Source organism: Rhinopithecus roxellana, chromosome 10 (assembly GCF_007565055.1).
Source record: "Rhinopithecus roxellana isolate Shanxi Qingling chromosome 10, ASM756505v1, whole genome shotgun sequence".
NCBI classification, from domain to species: domain Eukaryota; kingdom Metazoa; phylum Chordata; class Mammalia; order Primates; family Cercopithecidae; genus Rhinopithecus; species Rhinopithecus roxellana.
In genome coordinates, this window is record NC_044558.1 from 54,942,765 (window position 1) to 54,964,886 (window position 22,122).

General features: G+C 53.7%; 2 protein-coding genes across 6 annotated transcripts in view; one reads left to right on the forward strand and one right to left on the reverse strand.

Moving 5' to 3' along the window:
- On the forward strand, positions 1–21,803 carry ANKRD52 (ankyrin repeat domain 52). Of its 2 annotated transcripts, XM_030939126.1 has the most exons (28): positions 1–136; positions 468–551; positions 1,018–1,096; positions 1,294–1,364; positions 2,394–2,594; positions 3,113–3,200; positions 3,345–3,487; positions 3,788–4,000; positions 4,264–4,342; positions 4,650–4,764; positions 4,967–5,049; positions 5,156–5,273; positions 5,483–5,551; positions 5,736–5,876; positions 5,964–6,044; positions 10,170–10,281; positions 10,787–10,858; positions 11,128–11,329; positions 11,578–11,665; positions 11,742–11,859; positions 14,015–14,234; positions 14,420–14,507; positions 14,621–14,704; positions 14,813–14,958; positions 15,175–15,257; positions 15,474–15,556; positions 15,731–15,822; positions 16,215–21,803. In XM_030939126.1, exons 1-28 carry the CDS (start codon positions 110–112, stop codon positions 16,463–16,465), a joined length of 3,231 nt encoding a protein of 1,076 aa, XP_030794986.1. In that variant the 5' UTR covers positions 1–109; the 3' UTR covers positions 16,466–21,803. The 2 variants fall into 2 exon arrangements, with proteins under 2 accessions (XP_030794986.1, XP_010376106.1); XM_010377804.2 differs by lacking the exons at positions 1–136; positions 468–551 and adding an exon at positions 627–860 and having other exon boundaries at positions 16,215–17,054.
- The window catches only part of SLC39A5 (solute carrier family 39 member 5), an 8,634-nt gene continuing 8,046 nt past the window's right edge, over positions 21,535–22,122 (reverse strand). For all 4 annotated transcript variants that reach the window (XM_030939127.1, XM_010377801.2, XM_010377802.2 and 1 more), the window contains one exon: positions 21,535–22,019. In XM_030939127.1, the coding sequence (XP_030794987.1) occupies positions 21,876–22,019 (144 nt within the window). In that variant the 3' untranslated portion in view covers positions 21,535–21,875. The remainder of the gene's footprint in view (positions 22,020–22,122) is intronic.

Sequence of the window (22,122 nt, forward strand, 5' to 3'; positions counted from 1 at the left end):
CTCTCCCTGCAGCCGCCGCCGCAGCCGCCGCCTGGGCCGCTCCGTGTCCCCGGTGGAGCCACCGCCGCCGCCGCCGGGAGCTCGATGCGGACGGAGCCCGGGCCGGGCCATGGGGATCCTCAGCATCACGGACCAGGTCAGCCCTCCTCCCCTTCCCCGCCTCCTCCTTCCAGGGCTCCGCGCTACCGCCACGCGAGCCCGGGGATGTGCGGCCTAGGCTGGGCCCGAGCCCGGGGCTCCCGCAGCTCCCGCCCCGCCCCATGCCGCGCTCCCCTCAACCGAGCCGGTGTCCTTGGGGACCTGGCAACCGGAGGAGGCACCGCGGGAGCCCGCTCCAGCCAGAATACCCAGAGTGGACCCCCTCCACGGACGCCCCCCCCTCAAACCTGGGTGCTCCCCCACCCCCACCCCCACACCGGTTCCGCTCCGGCTCCAGCCCGCTCTCAGATTGCCGGTTCTCCCTGCAGCCGCCCCTGGTCCAGGCCATCTTTAGCCGAGATGTGGAGGAAGTGCGTTCCCTACTCTCGCAGAAGGAGAACATCAATGTGCTGGTGAGTTGGGAGCAGGGAGGATGGCGAGACCGGAATCCTGGCTCCCGTGTTCTGGACCCCTCCCCACCGGTGGGGCGGCTCCGTGTCTCCTCTGCTCAGATGAGGCCGCAGTTCTTTCCATCCTGGAGTGAAAGCCTACTCTGCATTTGGGGATGGAGAGCAGGTCAGGCTTGCAGCCCAGATCACTTGGGCTGGGGATGCCCAGGAACGTTGTTCTCTTCTGAACCTCCGGAGTCTGCAGCGCCCCCACCCCTCCTGGAAAAAGGAGCCGGCTTCTCAGCCCATTGGCCCTGACTCCACCCTCCCTAGGTGCTTGCCTTTGACACCCAGTACTGGGACTTAGGACCCTGCAGAAACTATGGGAAGAGGTTGTGGGGAAGGGCCTGGAGCTCTGAGGCTTGGGCTGGGGTCCGTGATAGACCCCTCACCCCGCGCCCACAGTCCCTCCTCTTTTTTGCCTTCCCAGGACCAAGAGAGGCGAACTCCATTGCATGCTGCTGCCTACGTAGGCGATGTCCCCATCCTCCAGTTGCTACTGATGTCAGGTGAAAGTGGGGAGCTGGAAGGTGTGGCACATAGGGAGGGAAGGGAGGGGAGGAGTCTTTTTTGATATTCAAGGATTGCTCTCCCCGGCTTGGTCCAGGCAAGGCTCCAGCTCCATTCAGATTTCCTGGCCTGATTACTGGCTTCCTTCATACCCCCTCCCCACCTTCCATCAAAATAGGAAATTATATCCCCACAGGTGCTAATGTCAATGCTAAGGACACACTGTGGCTGACCCCTCTTCATCGTGCTGCTGCCTCCCGAAACGAGGTATGCGCCCCCACCTTCTTTTACCCTTTCAAAAAGGATGAGTTGCTTAAAGGTGGAAGTTAAGGGTCAAGGAGCCTCAGTCCTCAGCCCTACAAGCTGTTCTACCCCAGGTAGTGAGGAGATCAAATCTTGGCCCCTCCCTCCTACCCCTAGAACTGGCTGGTAAGGGGGCTGAGTGCTGCCAGATGATGTGACTCAGGGAGAGCTTAACACTGGGCTGGCAGACTGCGGGGGCCCTGCTGCCAGGCCTGAGTGACTCATCCCTCCCTGGGGGGCCACCTTAAGTCTGATCCCCCTCTGGGCACTGAGATTTCTTTCCTTGTGATGGGGGATGGGTATAGTAATCTGCTCCATCCTTGGCCCTCAAGCAGCTTGAAAGTTGACAGCACAGGGGCCAAACATATTTCATCAGTTGGGTCCTTTGCCGTATTCCCATCAGCCCTGCAGACAGGGAAAGGGGGACCTCTTTCTCAGTTCATCACTTCCCTGGCTCCAGCTACCAGGGGGAGGGGCCGAGGCCAGTGGGAATGAGGTAGGTGGTGGTTAGGAGGGGCATGTTAGCTCGGGTTTTGCAAAGGAACCGGTATCTGTTTGCTTACTGAGATACTGAAAATAATTTTGGTGCCTATGAGAAAGCTAAAGAGGGTGTTCAGGGCAAGGTGTAGCAAGAGCATTTAGTTTTCCTAGAAGTGGTGGGGGGTTGGGATGTGTGGATCTCCATGTGTAGATTTGTTTGGGAAAGGATGTATGTGTGAGTGAAGATTTTCATGGTCTAAGTTGGCGAGTCAGGTGGCTTGAAGAAGAGCAAAGGGTCCTTGTTTTACTCAGCAAGGTAAGGAAGAGCTCAAGTTCTAAGAAAATCCAGAAGATGGGAAGTAGGTATTGAGAGGCTAGGTATGTTGGAAGAATGAGAAGAGACTCTGTGCTGGGGAAAACGGGGCTATAGATGCTATGCTGACCTATTCCTTCCATTTCCTGTTGTTTTACCTCCCGCTCCCACTCTCTCTTTTGTCCCCTGCCCCTCAACAGAAGGTGCTGGGGCTGCTGCTGGCACATTCAGCAGATGTGAATGCCCGGGACAAGCTGTGGCAGACACCACTGCATGTGGCTGCTGCCAACCGGGCCACCAAGTGTGCTGAGGCTCTGGCACCCCTGTTGAGCAGCCTCAACGTGGCTGACAGGAGCGGGCGCAGTGCTCTGCACCATGCAGTGCATAGTGGGCATCTTGAGGTGAGGACTGTTCCCATCCAGGCCCAGCTGGGGCTTTCCCTTTTCTTACTTTCCTACTCACCTTTCCCTGCTTCTAGGCCTTCAAGCCTGAAGGAGAAGCAGCCCAGATGGTTATATAAACACTAAAACTCAAGCGCTAAATGAATGGTCAGACTAGATTAAAATTCTTAACTTGGACTTCAGGAGGTTGATAAAACCTTGGATTTTGCGTAGAAAATATTTGCATACACGCCTTTCTGAAGAGAGTCCGTGTCTTTCAGCACATTTGCAAAGACAAGAGTTTAAGAACCACCAAATCACCTGAAGAGACTCCCTTGTTTCCCTCAAAGTTCCAAATCTCTCCAGTATCTCCTCCTTAGTGCCTGCTTCTGCTGTTCCCTCAAGTCCTCCAGGTTGTTTTGCTCATGGAAAAAGGCATTAGGCTGCCTCAGCCTTTTCAGGAGATGAGGCCTCTGCTCTTAGGTAGGTTGAGGGCACGAATCTGGCTCTAAACAGGTGTCTTTCATATCCTGATACAGACGGTGAACCTGCTCCTCAACAAGGGAGCCAGCCTGAATGTCTGTGACAAAAAGGAGCGGCAGCCTCTACACTGGGCAGCTTTTCTAGGTGAGAGAGAATACATGGGAAAATCAGAAATTTGACATTTAGGATTCCTAGGGCAGGGATATGGGGTTGCAGCCGTTGAAGAGAGGAGTGCCGGGCCTTAGAGTTTACCTTCTACTTCCTTTAGAGTGTCTTCTCTTTTCACAGGGCACTTGGAGGTCCTGAAACTGCTGGTGGCACGGGGAGCAGACCTCGGCTGCAAGGACCGCAAGGGCTATGGGCTGCTCCATACAGCTGCTGCCAGTGGCCAGATTGAAGTGGTGAAGTACCTGCTTCGGATGGGAGCGGAGGTCAGGGCTTTGAGCTCTGGGGTTGGGGACTATGAGCAGTGAGTAGGAGATGATAGAGTCTGTTATGGAGATATGAGGTATTGGGTTGTTGATGTAGTTTTGGGAGGTTGGAAGGGCATGGTAGAGAGGGTCTGAATAATGCTTACCTTAGCCATAGTACCCTGAGTACCTTAGTACCTTGGGTCAGAAACCCCAGAGGAACTGAGGCAGTCATTGGATTTCTGGGATCTGTAGGCTACATGTGCTGGCTTCTACTTTGTTTAAACTGATACCACCTTACTCTCACTGCTGAATATCCAGATCGATGAGCCCAACGCTTTTGGAAACACAGCTTTGCACATCGCCTGCTACCTGGGCCAGGATGCTGTGGCTATTGAGCTGGTGAATGCCGGAGCCAATGTCAACCAGCCGAATGACAAGGGCTTCACGCCACTGCATGTGGCTGCAGTCTCCACCAATGGCGCTCTCTGCTTGGAGCTATTGGTTAATAATGGGGCTGACGTCAACTACCAGGTGCCTGAAGGGATAAGGCTTAGACTAGTGGGGAGCGAAACCTGGCTCTAGGGGTCCTGACTGCATCTGGATAACTCTCGTGGAATTATCTACTTGCTTCCTGGGATAATCAGACCTTGCCAGGGACTCAGGAGAGAGTGGGCTAAGAAGGTGCCATATGACCCTTTTGTCCTTAGAGATATGTCCTTGGAAGGTAGATAGGGCATTCTCTGTGCTTTGCACTGGAAAAAAAACAAAAACAAAAACCCACCATGTTTCCACAGAGCAAAGAAGGGAAAAGTCCTCTGCACATGGCTGCAATCCATGGCCGTTTCACACGCTCCCAGATCCTCATCCAGAATGGTATGGACCTGGGAGACTTTGTGCTCTCATCCCTTCCTCCCCAAAGGAACTCATTTCTAGAATCTCCCCAACTTCCTTCTCCTACCCTCTTCCAGTAGGATAGGCCCTTGGAACTCTGACCAAGGGACCTGTGGAAATGGCCCTGCTCTGCCCTGCCCAGTCTCCTAAGGCCTAGAAACAGGATAAAACATGTAGAATCCTGGGCCTCACACCTGATGCATAGTAGGCACTCAAATCGTGGCTAGCTCGCGAGAGTGGTCTTAAGCCTGAGGTCCGCCTGAGCTTGTGTGTGTGTATCCCCTCACAGGCAGTGAGATTGATTGTGCCGACAAATTTGGGAACACGCCACTGCATGTGGCTGCTCGCTACGGACACGAGCTGCTCATCAGCACCCTCATGACCAATGGCGCAGATACCGCCCGGTGAGTCAGGGCCCTGACTCCACTTCTGGGCTGCCCAGTTCTGCACAGACTGCTCACATCAACCATGGAGTCACAGAGAAGCTTGCCAAAGGGCACCTTGGAGAACCTCCTTCCCTGACTCTAGGGTGGTGGTGGGTCAAAGAAGAGGTCTTAACTTGGTCCCTCCTTGACCCAAGGACTGAGTTCCTCAACTTGTCTCTAGGCGTGGCATCCATGACATGTTCCCCCTGCACTTAGCTGTTCTCTTTGGATTCTCTGACTGTTGTCGTAAGCTTCTTTCCTCAGGTACGTGCTGATGGGCTGGGAATTGGCAGGTGTAGAGGGGAGCAAAGACCTTTCCCTCTCTGCTGAACACTCTCAGATGTGACCTGTGGCTGTTCTGTGCCTCCAGGTCAGTTGTACAGCATTGTGTCTTCACTCAGCAATGAGCATGTGCTTTCAGCTGGGTTTGACATCAATACACCTGACAACCTTGGCCGTACCTGTCTTCATGCTGCTGCTTCCGGAGGGTGAGTTCTCTTTCTTTCTCCCATCCTTTGAGCAGGGAGCTGGGCAAAGGTCTGGGCCTGTCATTCTTGCCTGCCCAGATCTATTCCCCCTCTCACAATGAGAGCAGTCACAGCAGAAAGGGCTTGCTAGTTCTATCCCTCCTTAGCCCCACCCTGGGCCTGTGGCTTCCCTTTGAGGCTATAACTCTCTTAACACATCTTTCTTTTAGGAATGTTGAATGTCTTAATTTGCTGTTGAGCAGTGGAGCTGACTTAAGGAGGAGGGACAAATTTGGCAGGTATGCTGATATGCAGGGGTAAACATAGGGAATGTCTGATTAGAGAAACATGGTAGAGGGAGGAAGGGTTGAGATTGGAGAGTTAAATAAGGAGAATGTTATGAAGCAGCATTTGGCTGCACATCTGATTGCATTTGGATCTGTCTCTGATTCTCTTCCCCACCCTCCTTCACTTCTTCCTCAGGACACCACTGCACTATGCAGCTGCTAACGGTAGCTACCAGTGTGCAGTAACATTGGTAACTGCTGGGGCCGGTGTCAACGAGGCTGACTGTAAAGGCTGCTCTCCCCTCCACTATGCTGCCGCTTCTGACACTTACAGGAGGTGAGGCTGCCAGTCTGGTCCTTCTCAGTCCCATTCACCTCCCTAAGCCTGGCCCTAACTTTCTCTCTCTCTCTCGCTCCTCCCCAGAGCGGAACCCCACACACCTTCCAGCCATGATGCCGAAGAGGACGAGCCACTGAAGGAGTCCCGCAGGAAGGAAGCCTTCTTGTGAGTAGCAGAGAGGGCCCCTGGGATGTGCTTTCCCACCCATGCAAGCTCTGGCCCTGCTGTCCTCCTACCTACTCTGAACCTCCACCCTACACTGCTGCTGTACTGCTGGTCAGCCAGCAGTGTGTCTTGAGCTCTCTGGGTTTAGTCCACAGTGGGCAAAGACAAAAAGTATGAGATTGAAGCTCAGGAGCTTCAGGGAAAAAAAACCCGGAAGTATGAGAAACAGTTCCTTTCCTAAAGGAATGAAATGGATTTTTTTTTTTTTTTTTTTTGGAGACAGAGTCTCATTCTGTTGCCCATGCTGGAATGCAGTGGCACGATCTTGGCTCACCGTGCCCAGCCAGTCTTCTTGAGAGGATTAGAAAAGCTAAATGTACAAAATAATTTGTTTATTCCACAAGCATTAACTGAATATATAGTTACTAGTTTCCAAGTACTATGCTAGATACTAAGGATAAAAGATGAGGCTGAGTGTGGCGGCTCAAGCCTGTAATCCTAGCACTTTGGGAAGCTGAGGTAGGCCGATAGCCTGAAGTTAGGAGTTCAAGACCAGCCTGACCAACATGGCAAAATCCCGTCTCTACTAAAAATACAAAAATTAACCAGGTATGGTGGCGCACGCCTATAATCCCAGCTACTCAGGAGGCTGAGGCAGGAGAGTTGCTTGAACCAGGGAGGTGGAGGTTGTGAGCCGAGATCACGCCACTGCATTCCAGCCTGGGCAACCGAAGAAGACTCTGTCTCAAAAAAATTAAAATTAAAAATAGGCCAGATGCGATGGCTCACACCTGTAATCCCAGCACTTTGGGAGGCCATTCGCAGCACTTTGCCTCAGGGCAACCCCAGGCAGATCATCTGAGGTCAGGAGTTCGAGACCAGCCTGGCCAATGTGGTGAAACCCCCATCTCTACTAAAAATACAAAAATTAGCCGGTCATGGTGGCAGGCACCTGTAATCCCAGCTACTCAGGTGGCTGAGGCAGGAGAATCACTTGAACCAGGGAGGTGGAGGTTGCAGTGAGTCAAGATCACGCCAGTCCACTCAACCTGGGCGACAGAGTGAGACTCTGTCTCCGAAAAAATAAATAAATAAATAAAAATTTTAAAAGGAAGAATTGTCCCAAATTTCTGTCTTTTGAAAGCTAGTAATCTGTTGGGAAAGATAAACAAAAGGACACTTGTGCATACTAATGTAAGATGATTTAATGACAGGAGAAACTAGGTTTAGGGGTATGTGAGAACTCCCTGTACTATCTTCACAATTTTTCTTTTTCTTTCTTTTTTTTAAATTAATTTATTTTGTAGGACAGGAATCTCACTATGTTGCCCACACTGGTCTCGAACTCCTGGGCTCAAGCAATCCTCCTGCCTCAGACTCCCGAAGTGCTGGGATTACAGATGTGAGCCACCACACCCAGCCCACAATTTTTCTATAAATCTGATAATATTCTAAAACAAAAAGTTTATTTTTTGCTGGGCACAGTGGCACATGCATGTATTCCCAGCTACGCAGGAGGCAGGTGCAGGTAAGGCAAGAGGATCGTGCAAACCCAGGAGTTTGAGGCTATAGTGCAGTATGATCATGCCTATGAATAGCCACTGCACCCCAGCCTGGGCAGCATAGTGAGACCCCATCTCTAAAAAAAAAAAAAAACCGGCTGGGCACGGTGGCTCAAGCCTGTAATCCCAGCACTTTGGGAGGCCGAGACGGGCGGATCATGAGGTCAGGAGATCGAGACCATCCTGGCTAACACTGTGAAACCCCGTCTCTACTAAAAAATACAAAAAACTAGCCGGGCGAGGTGGCGGGCGCCTGTAGTCCCAGCTACTCGGGAGGCTGAGGCAGGAGAATGGCGTGAACCCGGGAGGCGGAGCTTGCAGTGAGCTGAGATCCGGCCACTGCACTCCAGCCCGGGCGACAGAGTGAGACTCCGTCTCAAAAAAAAAAAAAAAAAAAAACCCCACAAAAATCAGCTAGGCACAGTGACTCATGCCTGTAATCCCAGCACTGAGGTGGGAGGATTGCTTGAGCCCAGGAGTATGAGACCAGCCTGGCTAACACATAATGAGAACCCATCTCTATTTTATTAAATTTAATTAATTAATTAATTAATTTATTTATTTATTTGAGATGGAGTCTTGCTCTGTCACTCAGGCTGGAGTGCAGTTGCGCAATCTCGGCTCACTGCAACCTCTGCATTCCGGGTTCAAGTGATTCTCCTGCCTCTGCTTCCCGAGTAGCTGAGATTACAGGTGCCTACCACCATGCCCAGCTAATTTTTTTTTTTTGAAGACCAAGTCTCACTCTGTTGCCCAGGCTGGAGTGCAGTGGCATGATCTCGGCTCACTGCAGCCTCCACCTCCTGGGTTCAAGCAATTCTGCCTTAGCCTCCTGAGTAGCTGGGACTACAGGTGCACGCTGCCACGCCTGGCTGATTTTTTGTATTTTAGTACAGATGGGGTTTTCACCGTGTTGCCCAGGCTGGTCTCGAACTCCTGAGCTCAGGCGATCCACCTGCCTTGGCCTCCCAAAGTGCTAGGATTGCAGGCGTGAGCCACCACACCCAGCCTAATTTTTGTATTTTTAGTAGAGAGGGTTTCACCATGTTGGCCAGGTTGGCCATAAACTCCTGACCGCAGGTGATCTGCCCACCTCAGCCTCCCAAAGTGATGGGACTACAGGCGTGAGCCACTGAGCCAGGCCCCTGTCTCTATTTAAAATAAATAAATTAGGCCGGGCGCGGTGGCTCAAGCCTGTAATCCCAGCACTTTGGAAGGCCGAGACGGGTGGATCGCGAGGTCAGGAGATCGAGACCATCCTGGCTAACACGGCGAAACCCCGTCTCTACTAAAAAATACAAAAAAAAACTAGCCGGGCGAGTTGGCGGGCGCCTGTAGTCCCAGCTACTTGGGAGGCTGAGGCAGGAGAATGGCGTGAACCTGGGAGGCGGAGCTTGCAGTGAGCTGAGATCCGGCCACTGCACTCCAGCCTGGGTGACAGAGCGAGACTCCGTCTCAAAAAAAAAAAACAAAAAAAAAAACACACACAAATAAAATAAATAAATTAAATAATTTTTTAAAAGATTTATTTATATTTTGTTTTGTTTTGTTTTGTTTTGTTTGAGACGGAGTCTCGTTCTGTCGCTCAGGCTGGAGTACAGTGGCACGATCTTGGCTCACCGTAAGCTCTACCTCCTGGGTTCACGCCACTCTCCTGCCTCAGCCTCCCAAGTAGCTGGGACGACAGACGCACACCACCACACCAGGCTAATTTTTTGTATTTTTAGTAGAGACGAGATTTCACCGTGTTAGCTAGGATGGTCTCAATCTCCTGACCTCGTGATCCACCCATCTTGGCCTCCCAAAGTGCTGGGATTACAGGCGTAAGCCACCCTGCCTGGCCTAGGATTCATTTTTTTTTAAAAAGGACACTAAGATCCAAGAGGCTCAGCTGTTACCTGCAGCAAGTTACTTCTCTATGCCTCAATTTCATCACCCACAGTAGGGATAAAAATAGTATCTACTTCATAGGATCTTTATGAGGATTAAATTATTTAACATACATGAAGTACTTAGAACTGTGCTTGACAGTAAGTGCTAAATACTTTATTATTATTACTACTACTATAACTACTACTAAGGTATGAGAAGGCTGCCAAGGGAGCACAGAGGAAGAGGTACCTTTCCCAGGGAAAGTTAGGAAAGGCCTCACAGAGGAGAGAAGCTGGGACTGAGTTTGAGATGAACAGGACTTATTCGGCTGGGCTGGGAGGAGAAAGCATCCTAGGGCAGGGGTCGGTGTGCCTGGAGGTGGGGAAAGCATGTCAGTCAGCAGAAGGTTGATAACTGAACATCATGTTCTAGGTTCTCTAGGAGAACGTTCAGAGGATAAAGGAGGGCATTGAAGCCAGAGGGGTTCAGGGCAGACCTTGAGAAGGTAAAGTAGGTCTGGAGCTAGGATTGAAGAATGGATAGGATTTAGAGAACCTACCTAGAGCTAAGGACAGGTGGCGGTCAGGTAGGCCTGAAGGGGTTCCCTTGGTCCTCTCCTCTGGCCCTCCCAGGTCTGTGCCCTCCTGGGCTGGGCCTGTCCCTGCCTCATAGTCTACCCTTGGCTCCCCAGCTGTCTGGAGTTCTTACTGGATAACGGTGCAGACCCCTCCCTGCGGGACAGGCAGGGCTACACAGCTGTGCACTATGCAGCCGCTTATGGCAACAGACAGAACCTCGAACTGGTATGTGTTGGGGCCTGGCCTGCAGGAGGGGAGGCGGGGGCAGGGGCACAGGGTTTGTGGATCCCGAAACTAAGGGTGGTTCAATCAAATGTCTTTTTTTTTTTTTTTTGAGACGGAGTCTCGCTGTGTCGCCCGGGCTGGAGTGCAGTGGCCGGATCTCAGCTCACTGCAAGCTCTGCCTCCCAGGTTTACGCCATTCTCCTGCCTCAGCCTCCGCAGTAGCTGGGACTACAGGCGCCCGCCACCTCACCCGGCTAGATTTTTGTATTTTTTTTTAGTAGAGACGGGGTTTCACCGTGTTAGCCAGGATGGTCTCGATCTCCTGACCTCGTGATCCGCCCGTCTCGGCCTCCCAAAGTGCTGGGATTACAGGCTTGAGCCACCGCGCCCGGCCCAAATGTGGTCTTTAGATCCAGAGGCTTAGTGGGGATTACTGCGAGTCAGGGACTGGGGTACTATCTTAGGAGTTCCAGAGTCTCAGCACCTACTTTCCTGTCCATTGCAGCTCTTAGAAATGTCCTTTAACTGCCTGGAGGATGTGGAGAGCACCATTCCAGTCAGCCCTTTGCACTTAGCTGTGAGTCCCACATCTTTTTCTTCTGCTTTCCTTGTCCTACCTGTTCCCAGGCCCTAACAAAGATGCCAGCACTTGTGAAGTTATCCTTCCTTCTGCCTTTTTGTGGGAGAGGGGATAAACACAATGCAGGGTGGGAAGCCTTGAGGGGCCCAAGGAGCTTGTCGAGGACTAAGACCTTGAGCTTCCCATGGACCCCAAGAGCAGAGAAGGGAAAGGGAGGAGCAGGGAAGGTCCCAAGCTGTGTGCACTGGTTGCCTGCACCCCTCCAGGCCTACAACGGTCACTGTGAAGCCTTGAAGACACTGGCGGAGACGCTGGTGAATCTGGACGTAAGGGACCACAAGGGCCGGACTGCACTCTTCCTGGCCACGGAGCGCGGCTCTACTGAGTGTGTGGAGGTGCTTACAGCCCACGGCGCCTCTGCCCTCATCAAGGAGCGCAAGCGCAAGTGGACGCCCCTGCACGCTGCTGGTTAGTGCCCACTTTAGGCTGCTGCCCTACCCTTGCCATGCCAGATCCCTCCTGGATGGGAATGGGGCTGGAAAGTGGAGTAGGGTGAGGAGAATGGAGACTTCAAGCCCTGATTCATAGCTTCCTATCCTCAGAGATTTCTCTCTGGCCCAGGTCTTCCTGTAACATTGACCCCAAGTCCTTTAGGCTTGACCTCGCCTCCCTTCTTCCTCTTGGCCCTGCCCTGACGCGGGGTCCCTTTCCCCTAGCTGCCTCTGGCCACACTGACTCCCTGCACTTGCTGATCGACAGTGGGGAACGAGCTGACATCACAGATGTCATGGATGCCTATGGACAGTGAGTGTGGGCCAGGGTGGGGTGCAGGTTTTCCAGTCCTTGTGGGATCCTCACTCCTCTTCCTGCCCCTCTGTAGGACCCCACTGATGCTGGCCATCATGAATGGCCATGTGGACTGTGTACATCTGCTGCTAGAGAAAGGATCCACAGCTGATGCTGCTGACCTCCGGGGCCGCACCGCCCTCCACCGCGGGGTGAGTGAGCTTCTGGGGGGGATTGTTTGCATGTGGGCCTCAGTGTGGGAGCATGGGACTCACCAGCAGTAGGGAATCCAATTGTCTAGGAGGCGAGCCAGGATTTTGTGCCCAATCTCTTTTTTTTTGAAGACAGGGTCTCACTCCCATTGCCCAGGTTGGAGTGCAGTGACACTATCACGGCTCACTGCAGCCTTGACTTCCTGGGTTCAGGTGATCCTCCCACCTCAGCCTCCTGAGTAGCTGAAACTATAGGCACATGCCACCATGCCCAGCTAATTTTTGTAGTTTTTGTAGAGATGGGGATCTTACCATCTTGCCCAAACTGGTCTTGAACTCCTGGGCTCAAGTGATCCCCCAACCTTGGCCTCCCAAAGTGCTGGGATTACAGGCGCGAGCCACCAGGCCCATGCTGTGGCCAGGATCTTATTGAGCCTTGTGCTTGCTCCAGGATGAGTCCCTGACATCCCCAGCTGATTTCCCTGGTATCTCTGCTTTGTTTTATTATTATTATTATTATTGTTATTATTATTATTATTTTTGAGACGGAGTCTCGCTTTGTTGCCCAGGCTAGAGTTCAGTGGCGTGATCTCGGCACACTGCAACCTCTGTCTCCAGGGTTCAAGCGATTCTCCTGCCTCAACCTCCCGAGTAGCTGGGATTACACGCCCGGCTAATTTTTTTATTTTTAGTAGAGCCCGAGTTTCACTGTGTTAGCCAGGATGGTCTCAATCTCCTGATGATGAGATCCACCAGCCTTGGCCTCCCAAAGGGTTGGGATTACAGGCGTGAGCCATTGTGCCTGGCCGATATCTGTGCTTTGTAATCACGTACAACTGAGTGCTCACCACCCACTCTACTTGGGATACCCTGCTGGCCCCATCCCATCGCATAATGTCACCACCACCTAGATCCTCTTCCGCGACCACCTGTCCTCAGCTGCCTCCTCCTCCCACAAGATTTTTTGATCCCTTAGTCTCCTTCTTCTCTCCGTTTAGTCTTTCACTCCAGAGCTCCAGTATTAACTCTTAGTATCCTGATTGTCTATTGGCATAGAGAGAGTCAAGGAGGGAGATGTGGGTCCTTAACACTTAGAATCATTGTTGTAAAGGGCTGGGCGTGGTGACTCACGTCTGTAGTCCCAGCACTTTGGAAAGCCAAGGCGGGTGGATCAGCTGAGGTCAGGAGTTCGAGACCAGCCTGGCCAACATGGTGAAACTTTGTCTCTACTAAAAATACAACAATTAATTGGGCGTGGTGGTGCATGCCTATAATCCCAGCTACTCAGGAAGCTGAGACAGAATTGCTGGAACCTGGGAGGCAGAGGTTGCAGTGAGCCAAGATCACACCATTGCACTCCAGCCTGGGTGACAGAGTGAGACTCTGTCTCTTTTTTTTTTTTTTTTTTTTTGAGGCGGAGTCTCGCTCTGTCGCCCGGACTGGAGTGCAGTGGCCAGATCTCAGCTCACTGCAAGCTCTGCCTCCCGGGTTTACGCCATTCTCCTGCCTCAGCCTCCCGAGTAGCTGGGACTACAGGCGCCCGCCACCTCGCCTGGCTAGTTTTTGTATTTTTAGTAGAGACGGGGTTTCACCGTGTTAGCCAGGATGGTCTCGATCTCCTGACCTCGTGATCTGCCCGTCTCGGCCTCCCAAAGTGCTGGGATTACAGGCTTGAGCCACCGCGCCCAGCCGACTCTGTCTCAAAAAAAGAATCATTGTTGTAAAGACAAGGACTGAGGCCAGACGCAGTGGCTCATGCCTGTAATCCCAGCACTTTGGGAGGCCGAGGCAGGCGGATCACAAGGTCAGGAGATCAAGACCATCCTGGCTAACATGGTGAAACCTCATCTCTAGTAAAAATACAAAAAATTAGCCGGGCATGGTGGCATCTGCCTGTAATCCCAGCTACTCGGGAGGCTGAGGCAGGAGAATCGCTTGAACCTGAGAGGCAGAGGTTGCAGTCAGCCGAGATTGTGCCACTGCACTCCAGCCTGGGTGACAGAGCAAGACTCTGTCTCCAAAAAAAAAAAAAAAAAAAAAAAAGACAAGGATTGGAGCCCTGGAAGTGGTTCTTACTTCTGAGCCAGACTCAAGCAATAGGCCAGCAGAAAAGAAGGAGCTTTTCATCCCCTTCACACCCCCATGTTACTCACAGGCAGTGACTGGCTGTGAGGACTGCCTGGCTGCCCTGCTGGACCACGACGCATTTGTGCTGTGCCGAGACTTTAAGGGCCGCACACCCATTCACCTGGCCTCAGCCTGTGGCCACACTGCAGTACTGCGGACCCTGCTGCAGGCTGCCCTTTCCACAGACCCCCTGGATGCTGGGGTGGATTACAGCGGATACTCGCCCATGCACTGGGCCTCCTACACTGGTACTAGACTGGGCCCTCCACAGGCACAGGAGTATGTGTTGGAGTGTGTGTAGAGGAGGACGGGTGGGTTGTGGGAGGGACCTGGGTTGATCTGAATCTGGAAGTGGACTGGAGTGTCCAGACACAGGACAGACAGGGAACCTAGTTGTTTTTCTCCATCACAACTCTTCCTTACTCATGCCCAGGACATGAAGATTGTCTGGAGTTGTTACTTGAACACAGCCCGTTTTCATACCTGGAAGGAAACCCCTTCACTCCTTTGCACTGTGCAGTGTAAGTCCCTTCTGCTGCGTCAACCCTTCTTGCGAGGGCCCATGACCTGAGCTTAGGACAGGTAGCCTACTTCCCTTGTCCTTCCTGATGACCCCTCCTCCCTCTTCCTCTAGGATTAATAACCAGGACAGCACCACAGAGATGCTGCTGGGAGCTCTGGGTGCCAAGATTGTGAACAGCCGAGATGCCAAAGGACGGTGAGTGATGGAATACTTGGGGAGAAGTCTAGTTGCCTCTGGCTTCCTCTTTCTGCTTGAGCAGTATACTCTTCCCTGTTTTAATCTACCCTGATCCCCCCCTTACAGGACCCCCCTTCACGCCGCTGCCTTCGCGGACAATGTCTCTGGGCTCCGGATGCTGCTGCAGCACCAAGCCGAGGTGAACGCCACTGACCATACCGGCCGCACTGCGCTCATGACGGCGGCTGAGAACGGGCAGACCGCTGCTGTGGGTGTGTAGGGGCCACTTGTGGAAGGGAGGAGCTCCCCTGGGGCATTTGCAGGATGGGTCAGCCCTGCTTGTGGAGGCTGGCTGGGGCTGGGGTTCAGAAATCAGGAGGGTTGTCTTTGGATGTCTCCCCATCTGCAGACGGGATGCAAAGTGGAGAGCCGGGATGGCTGCTGCTCTGGAGGGAGGGTTCAGTCCCTCTATCACATTTCTCTCGTAGAATTTCTGCTGTATCGAGGGAAGGCAGACCTTACTGTGTTGGATGAGAACAAGAACACAGCCCTCCACTTGGCTTGTAGCAAGGTACTTACCTGAAGTGATTGGGGGACTGCATAAGGGGCAGAGCTTGATGAAGAGAGGTAGGTCTCGGTTGTAGAGGGGACTAGAGCAGAAGTGAGCATTGTCCAGCGCATCCCACTGGTGGGGCAGCTGTTTGTCCTCCTGTTACTCTCCCAACTCCTGCCTTACACCCTGCCACACTTCTACTTCACAAGTCTCCACTCTGTTCCCCTCCCTCAGGGCCATGAGAAATGTGCCCTCATGATCCTGGCAGAAACCCAAGACCTTGGCCTTATCAATGCTACCAACAGTGCGCTGCAGATGTGAGTGCCTGGGGAAGGGGGCTTCTAGCTGGGGGAGGCCGGTGGGTGACGAAAGAGTGGCTGCTGTTCAGAGGCTCTCTGGAGCCCATAGTGTTTGTTCAGCACCCTTGCCACCCTGTCTGGAGGTGGAAGGGCAGCTTAGCATCAAGCTCCTTCTTTTTCCTTTTTTCCAAGGCCACTCCACATTGCTGCCCGGAATGGTCTAGCTTCTGTGGTACAGGCCCTGCTGAGTCGTGGAGCCACAGTGCTGGCTGTGGATGAAGAAGGTGGGTGGGGTCTGGAGCCCCCTGCCTCTCTTGGGTTTGGGGTCAGGGACATTCTTTAGGAGGTGACTTCTTAATCTTGTTTTACATGGGATTTTCTTCCCAAGGGAACTCTTCAGAGTAGGGAGCCCACACCAGTACTCTGGAGTTTCAGAGGGGAGCCTGCAGGGTCAGGAGGACTCCACACCCCGGGCTTTGATTCCCATGCCCACCCTTTAGCCCGCACTCAGAGAATCTGCCTGTCAGCCTTCCTGGGCCCTTATCACCCTTGGATTCTGCCCCTGCTGGGTACCTGCCTGCCTTGGCTCCCTCCACAGAGAACAGACTTCAGGGCTTGGGGGAGGCTGGCTGGGATACAGGACTCTGTGCTTCTATTCTCCCCCTTGGCCCTGCAGGTCACACCCCAGCACTGGCCTGTGCCCCCAACAAAGATGTGGCAGACTGCCTGGCCTTGATCCTTTCCACCATGAAGCCTTTCCCACCTAAGGATGCCGTCAGTCCTTTCAGCTTCAGCCTGCTCAAGAACTGCAGCATTGCAGCCGCCAAGACGGTGGGTGGCTGTGGCGCCCTGCCCCATGGGGCCTCCTGCCCCTATAGCCAGGAGCGGCCTGGCGCCATTGGGTTAGACGGCTGCTACTCCGAGTAGCCCCCTCCAGTGTCCCTCCCCCGCCGGTGGCTTGATATCTAATTCTATTTATTTAGAAAAAGTCTAAACATTTAGGGCACTTTAAAGGAGAACACGACTGGGTGGAGGGGGCGGAGGGGAAGGAAGCCCTGGGGAGCAGCTGCTCACCCCTTTGCCACACCATCTTGGCCTGGCAGGGGTCTGGGACTGACAGGGAGCACCCCAGGCCCTTGGTACCCCCAGGGCGACCCCTTCTGCCAAGTGTCCCAAAATAATTGCTAAATGCCTGGCTCCCCCATTCTTTGACTCCATCTCTTGGTTCCCTCTTTCTGCTGCCAGCTCCCCTGACTCTTCCCTGGGGACTCCTCTCTGTGTCCCTCTTCTCCCCTGCCCCTGCTGCCAGGCAGATCCCCTCTTCTTCCATACCCATCACTGCCTCCCTGCTCGGCCGGTCCCTCCATCCCCGCAGCAGTGAGAAGCCTTAATTTCTGGTACTGTGTGAGCACTCTGGGGGTGTCCCCCTCCCCCTTCAGGGGCAGCTAGAGGATGAGGGGGGAGGATATTTAGCACTGGGGCCTGGAGCTTTTTCCCCACTTCTGTACCCTATCACCCCTAAAGTTCAAATGCAAAACACTTGAAGCAGCAACTACTGTACCTGGGCCCCAATCCTGCACTCTCCCCTGGCTCCTCATATGCAAATCAAGGGCTGGTTCTGCCCCCACAGCCTGCCCCCTCCCCTTCCCTCCCAGTCCTAGCCTGGCCCCTAACCACGCACTTTAACCTTGCTTCTTTCTTTTATCTTCTTTTGGGAGGGCAGAGCCTGTGGCCATTCCTGCCCTGGCTCTCCTTTCCTTGAACTTTGAGGCTTGTCATGAATTTTTAAGTAAACGTTTTATCCTTTAGGGGAAGAAACAAATTAATTTCCTGCCCATTTCAAAACCACAGCCCTAGTATGTCCACTGTGTTTCAGGCATGTGTTTGCATGTATATGGAGGGAGGGACCATGTTCTTCCTCCTGTGCTCCCAAGCCCATAGTTTATCTGTGCTCCCGATCTGCCTCCACCTTCCGTTATGTCCAAGAGTATCCACTGCCCCAGTCACTCCTGATCTGAAGCCAAAGATGGTAGGAGGGGCAGGGCCGACAAGGGACCGTGGCTACTCGGGACCCAGGCTTCCCCTCCAGTGTGAGGAAGAAGCTCTGACCTAGAGAGAGATGAATAGGTACTGGGGCTTGGACCCTGCCTTCCCAGCAGGGAGGAAAGATGGGATTGAGCTAGGGGCTGCATTGGTAAGATTTCTAAAAGTCGCACCCCAAAAGCCAAACTGGGCTGGAGTGAAGAGGGGGCAGTTTTCTCTCTAAATGTAGCATTGAATTTGGCCCTGGTCCCTTTAAGTGCTCTGTCCACCCATCTCCTAGTGCAGCCTCCTGGACAGTTGGACCCACTCCTGCAGCCCAGTGTTCCCTTCCTCACACTCAATACCTCAGCCAGGGGCCAAGACACAGAACTTGAATAGAGGTCATGCCCCCTCCACCCCCACAGTGCATCCTCGCCCAGTTTGGCTGCCATCAGTATTGCCCCCTGAGAACTGGACAGGCTTCGTTTACACAGTACAGGGTCTCCCCCTGAGGGGATCCTTCAGCCTCCCTCCCCTACCCAAGTTTGCTTTATTCACAGTCTTACCCATCTTTTAGTTGTATACCCTGAATGTCTTGCCATCCTTGTCAAGGGTGGGCTGAGGGGAGGGGTGCGTCCCAGGGACCCCCTCCCTCCCCAGTGGATACCCTTAACCATACCTCATGCTGGTTTCCAGAAGCCTGGGGTGTGTCCAAGTCCTTATCTTTCCATGGTCCCTTTGGATCCCCTGTCTCTGTGTCTTGCTTCTCCCAACCCTCAGTTCCTAAATCATTTCAAGGCTTCCAAATGACCATTATTGATGAGAAGGATTGTACAGCTTTTAGTTTTTATTTTTATTTTCAAAGCCAAAGGGCCTTGTGACGCCCCTCTTGCCCACCTCCCTCCACACCGTGTCCTCCCCTATATGACAATCAATGTGACCTCTCTTAAGGGCTGCAGCCCCCATCCCCAACCCTGCTGGCTCTGCAAAGCTTGCCTTCCCTTCAATTCTCTCTCCTGAAATCTTCCCATTCCACCCCCTCCTTCTCATCTTGGTGCTGGGAATTAGGTGGTGGGGGGCAAGGGAAGTGAGGAGATGGGTCCTCCAGAGAGAACTTGCGGAGTGTGAGTCGTGTTCTCCTTTTGCGACGTTTGGCGATGGCGGGAAGCATCTGAGTGTCTGTCAGGAGCCCCGTTGTCTTGCTAGATGAGATTTCTGGGGGCTGTCTGCTCCCTGCTGCCCTCAGCACACTGTCAGCAGTGCTGGGAGGTGGTGGGGAGTCCTCTATCCCTCCGTACGTGGCTGTGAGGAAGCCTGGGGGACAAACAGCCTCCTCTCCTTATGCCAAAGGAAACCCCACGCCCCACCCTGGGCTCCCCAGCCCTAGTGTTTTTTGAAGCATTTTGACCATTCTCATGGCCACTGCATATTTATTTTAATGTTAAGTTTTTTTTTAACCTCTTTGACTTAAACGGGTGTGGAGAAGTAAAACAGGCAGAATGCCCCCCAATCTTCATGGGAGAGGGTGGGGAGGGAACAGCGCCTTCCCTTTGCCCTCCCCCTTCCCCCTCTCCCCACCGCAGCTCTAAAGCACTTGCTTCAAGTAATAAGCACTTTTGTGAAAAGGCCTATTTTAAGCGAGGACCCTGGGAGCAGCCCCAGGTCCCAGCAAAGGAAACAGAGCGAGGATGACATAGGAGACAGGGAAACAGACGTGTGAATCAGAGGGTGAGATGGAAAGAGCCAGTTTTTAGTTTCTGATTTTGGGGGAGCTATTTCTGATTGGGCGGTGGCTCTAGTAGGGTCATGTACTATATCCTTCAGAAAAACGAATGGCACAAACTGTGGGTCCCAGGAAGGACCAGCAGACCCGGGTCACTGCCACTGTCCACTGAGACTGACGGGCCACCTCCCCCGCCCCGTGGCCCCCTGAGCCATAGGACTGCTGAAAACCACTGAATGTACAGCCCAGGTTGGGGTGGGGAGCAGCCCCTGGGGGAGGGGGCTTCTCCTTTTGTTTGGTGCTGTGGGGGGTGGGAGAGATGAGACTGAGGGACTGCCACCCCATGTAGACGTGTTTCTTGGGGTGGAGGGGCTGAGGAGGGCCTACCTCCCTCTCCAACCCCAGCCATGGCCCCTCTTCCTTCCTCACCCCTATCCGTTTTGACTGTAAGTCCAGCTCACCTTTGCCTTCAATATGTAACCAAAGGAAAACTCAATACTGTTTCCACCACTGTCTGCCCACCCGAGCACCTTCTTACTCCCTGGACCTAGAAGGGGAGAAGAGGCTGGGGGTGGGGTGGATGGGGCCAGAGTGAACGGTTCTACAGCTATACCCCCAAAACCTCCTCCAGGGTCTTGGAAGGGGTCCTGAGAGGTGGGATTGGGGCCAGGCTGGCAGGGCTGAGTTTGCACGCTGTGTATCTTATGCACGTGAGTGTTTTTGTCTGAATGACTCCAGTGACTGCTCCAGCGGGGAGGCCCCTTCCTCCTTCCCTCTCAGCCATTTCTCACCCACTTCCCATACCCAGTGTTCATCCCCTACCTCCCCTTCCCACCGCAAAGGAAAATAGCCTTACAGACCCTAGCCCAGAAACCCTACTCCTGGGGCAAACCAGTATGGGCCCCCATCCCGCCTAGTTTGAACCCTACCTTTTAAGAAGGAGGGATAAGGAACAAAGCAGCCCCTTCCCCTCTAATTGTGGTGGCTCCAGCCTTCTGCAGCCTTGACCCAGTTGGGGCAAGGGCGGAGGTGAGGAATCTTTGAGGACCAAGCCCAGTGGTCTGGGAAGTGGGAGGTAGAGAGGGAAGGGTCTGCCTTGGGGGCTCCCTCCTCCCAACCCAACCCCTAGAGAAGCGACCAAATCCCAGAGATGGGGTGAAGCTGGGGTGGGGAGGGTCTGCTCTTTGAATTACTTGAAGGTACTGACTCCAAGGCTGCTGTTGCCCACTTAGGTGTGAGGGGGACACTGTCACTGCATTTGGGAGGGCAGAGGGTGGTGGGTGACCAGAGGATCCACCTTGGCCCTCACCCACTCCTGGTAGGCCCTTTCCCTGGGGAATCTGGAAGCCTGACTTTGCCCCCAGGGAAGCTGGGGAGCGCCTTCCCTCCCTTCTCCACCCCTCACTCTGGGCACCCTCTCCAATTGCACTAAAGTAGCTGTTGTGCCAGTCTGCCCCCCCACAGTGGGGGAGGTCTCTGCTTCCAGTCTTCTTCCCCCGCTGCCTCCGCTCCCACCCTGGACAATCTCCTTGTTTCCCTTGTGTTCCTGGATAGCTCAGCTTTGTATGTGTGTTTGGGGGGTGGGGGTGGGTTCTGACTGGAGTGGGTTTGGCAGGGGTTTGGGAAGGGTTAGGGGAGGATGGAGGATGAAGTCTCCTACCCCCTTCCCCAGCTCCAGGCCACAGAAGCCTGGGAAGGGAGGGTGCCTACTCTCGCTGCTGTGTCTTGCAGATGTGCCAAAATGGGTGTGGGTGGGATGGGAGGGTGCCTGGCAGAGCAGCCCCTGGGGTGGCTCTCTCAAAGCAATATAGTTCCCCTGAGGGGGACAGCAAGACAGGGGAGAGGGTTGGGGTGGGGACCTGGGGGTTCCCCATGTACAGCTGTGTATATTCAGGGGTGTTCTCTGTCTGGTACCCACTGTGGGCATCTATGTGTGTGTGAACCTCCCCTTCCCCAAGCCCTGCATGACCTGTGATGCTGCAGACACCACCATCCTGTGTGCAGGTGTGTGTTGGGGGGCACGGAGGGGCATGTTCCATGTCCTGTTGCACCCTCTACCCTGTGACCCATGTACTCGGTTGTAGGAAGTAAAGAGAACTGAGCACAATTCACTGGATTCTAGTGGAATCTTTCTCTAAGCAATTTTCCCATTCCTGCCTCTCCCTGCCCCGGAACCACCTGTGGTGCTAGTGTTGGGATCAGGGGCGTTTAACGCTGGTGGGCAGCAATAAGGGGCAGATGTGCCCAGATGCCTGCATCCCCAGGGTGCCGAGGGCAGCAGGAAAAAGTGGGGACCTCGGTGCATTTGCCCCACCCCTCCCCTACCTGGGCTAAAGCACAATGCTCTCCCCGCAGATTAATGACCCTGCGCCCTCCAGGCCCCTACTCACATCCTCCCCCAACCGGCTTCGGGTCCTCCCACCACACTCTGGTTTTCTATGCTGTTTTGGTGCAAGTACAACTGTCGTAGTCATGGCTTTGGGATGGGTTCTGTTTATTAAAATCCTGTTGCTCCTACTGGCCCTGTGTCCCGCCTCCATTCCTGTGGTTGGGGGGAAGGAAGGGCAACCTGACCCCTTTCCACTGGCCCCGTCAGCCCTCAGTGGTCACGGGCAGTAGCCGCTCCTCCAGCAGGGCTATGGCAAGCATGAGGCCGCCCCCCAGCAGCAGCCCCAGCCCCTGCAGGAGCACATGGGGCGTAGGCATGGGCTCCGGAGGACGAAGCAGGGCTGGTAGCTGAAAGAAAAAGAGGATGTCAGGATTCTGGCCTTGCCCCTGACCTCTCAACAACAGAGGAAGGGTGTCAAAAAGCATCAGCAGCCCCCACCCAAACACCTCA

Excerpts from the sequence above, each read along its gene's own strand:
- ANKRD52 (XM_030939126.1), top strand. The coding sequence starts at position 110 with ATGGGGATCCTCAGCATCACGGACCAG. Across the intron at positions 11,330-11,577 it reads GACGCCCCTGCACGCTGCTG|CTGCCTCTGGCCACACTGAC; the intron begins GTTAGTGCCCAC and ends CCTTTCCCCTAG. Across the intron at positions 14,508-14,620 it reads ACTCCTTTGCACTGTGCAGT|GATTAATAACCAGGACAGCA; the intron begins GTAAGTCCCTTC and ends CTCTTCCTCTAG.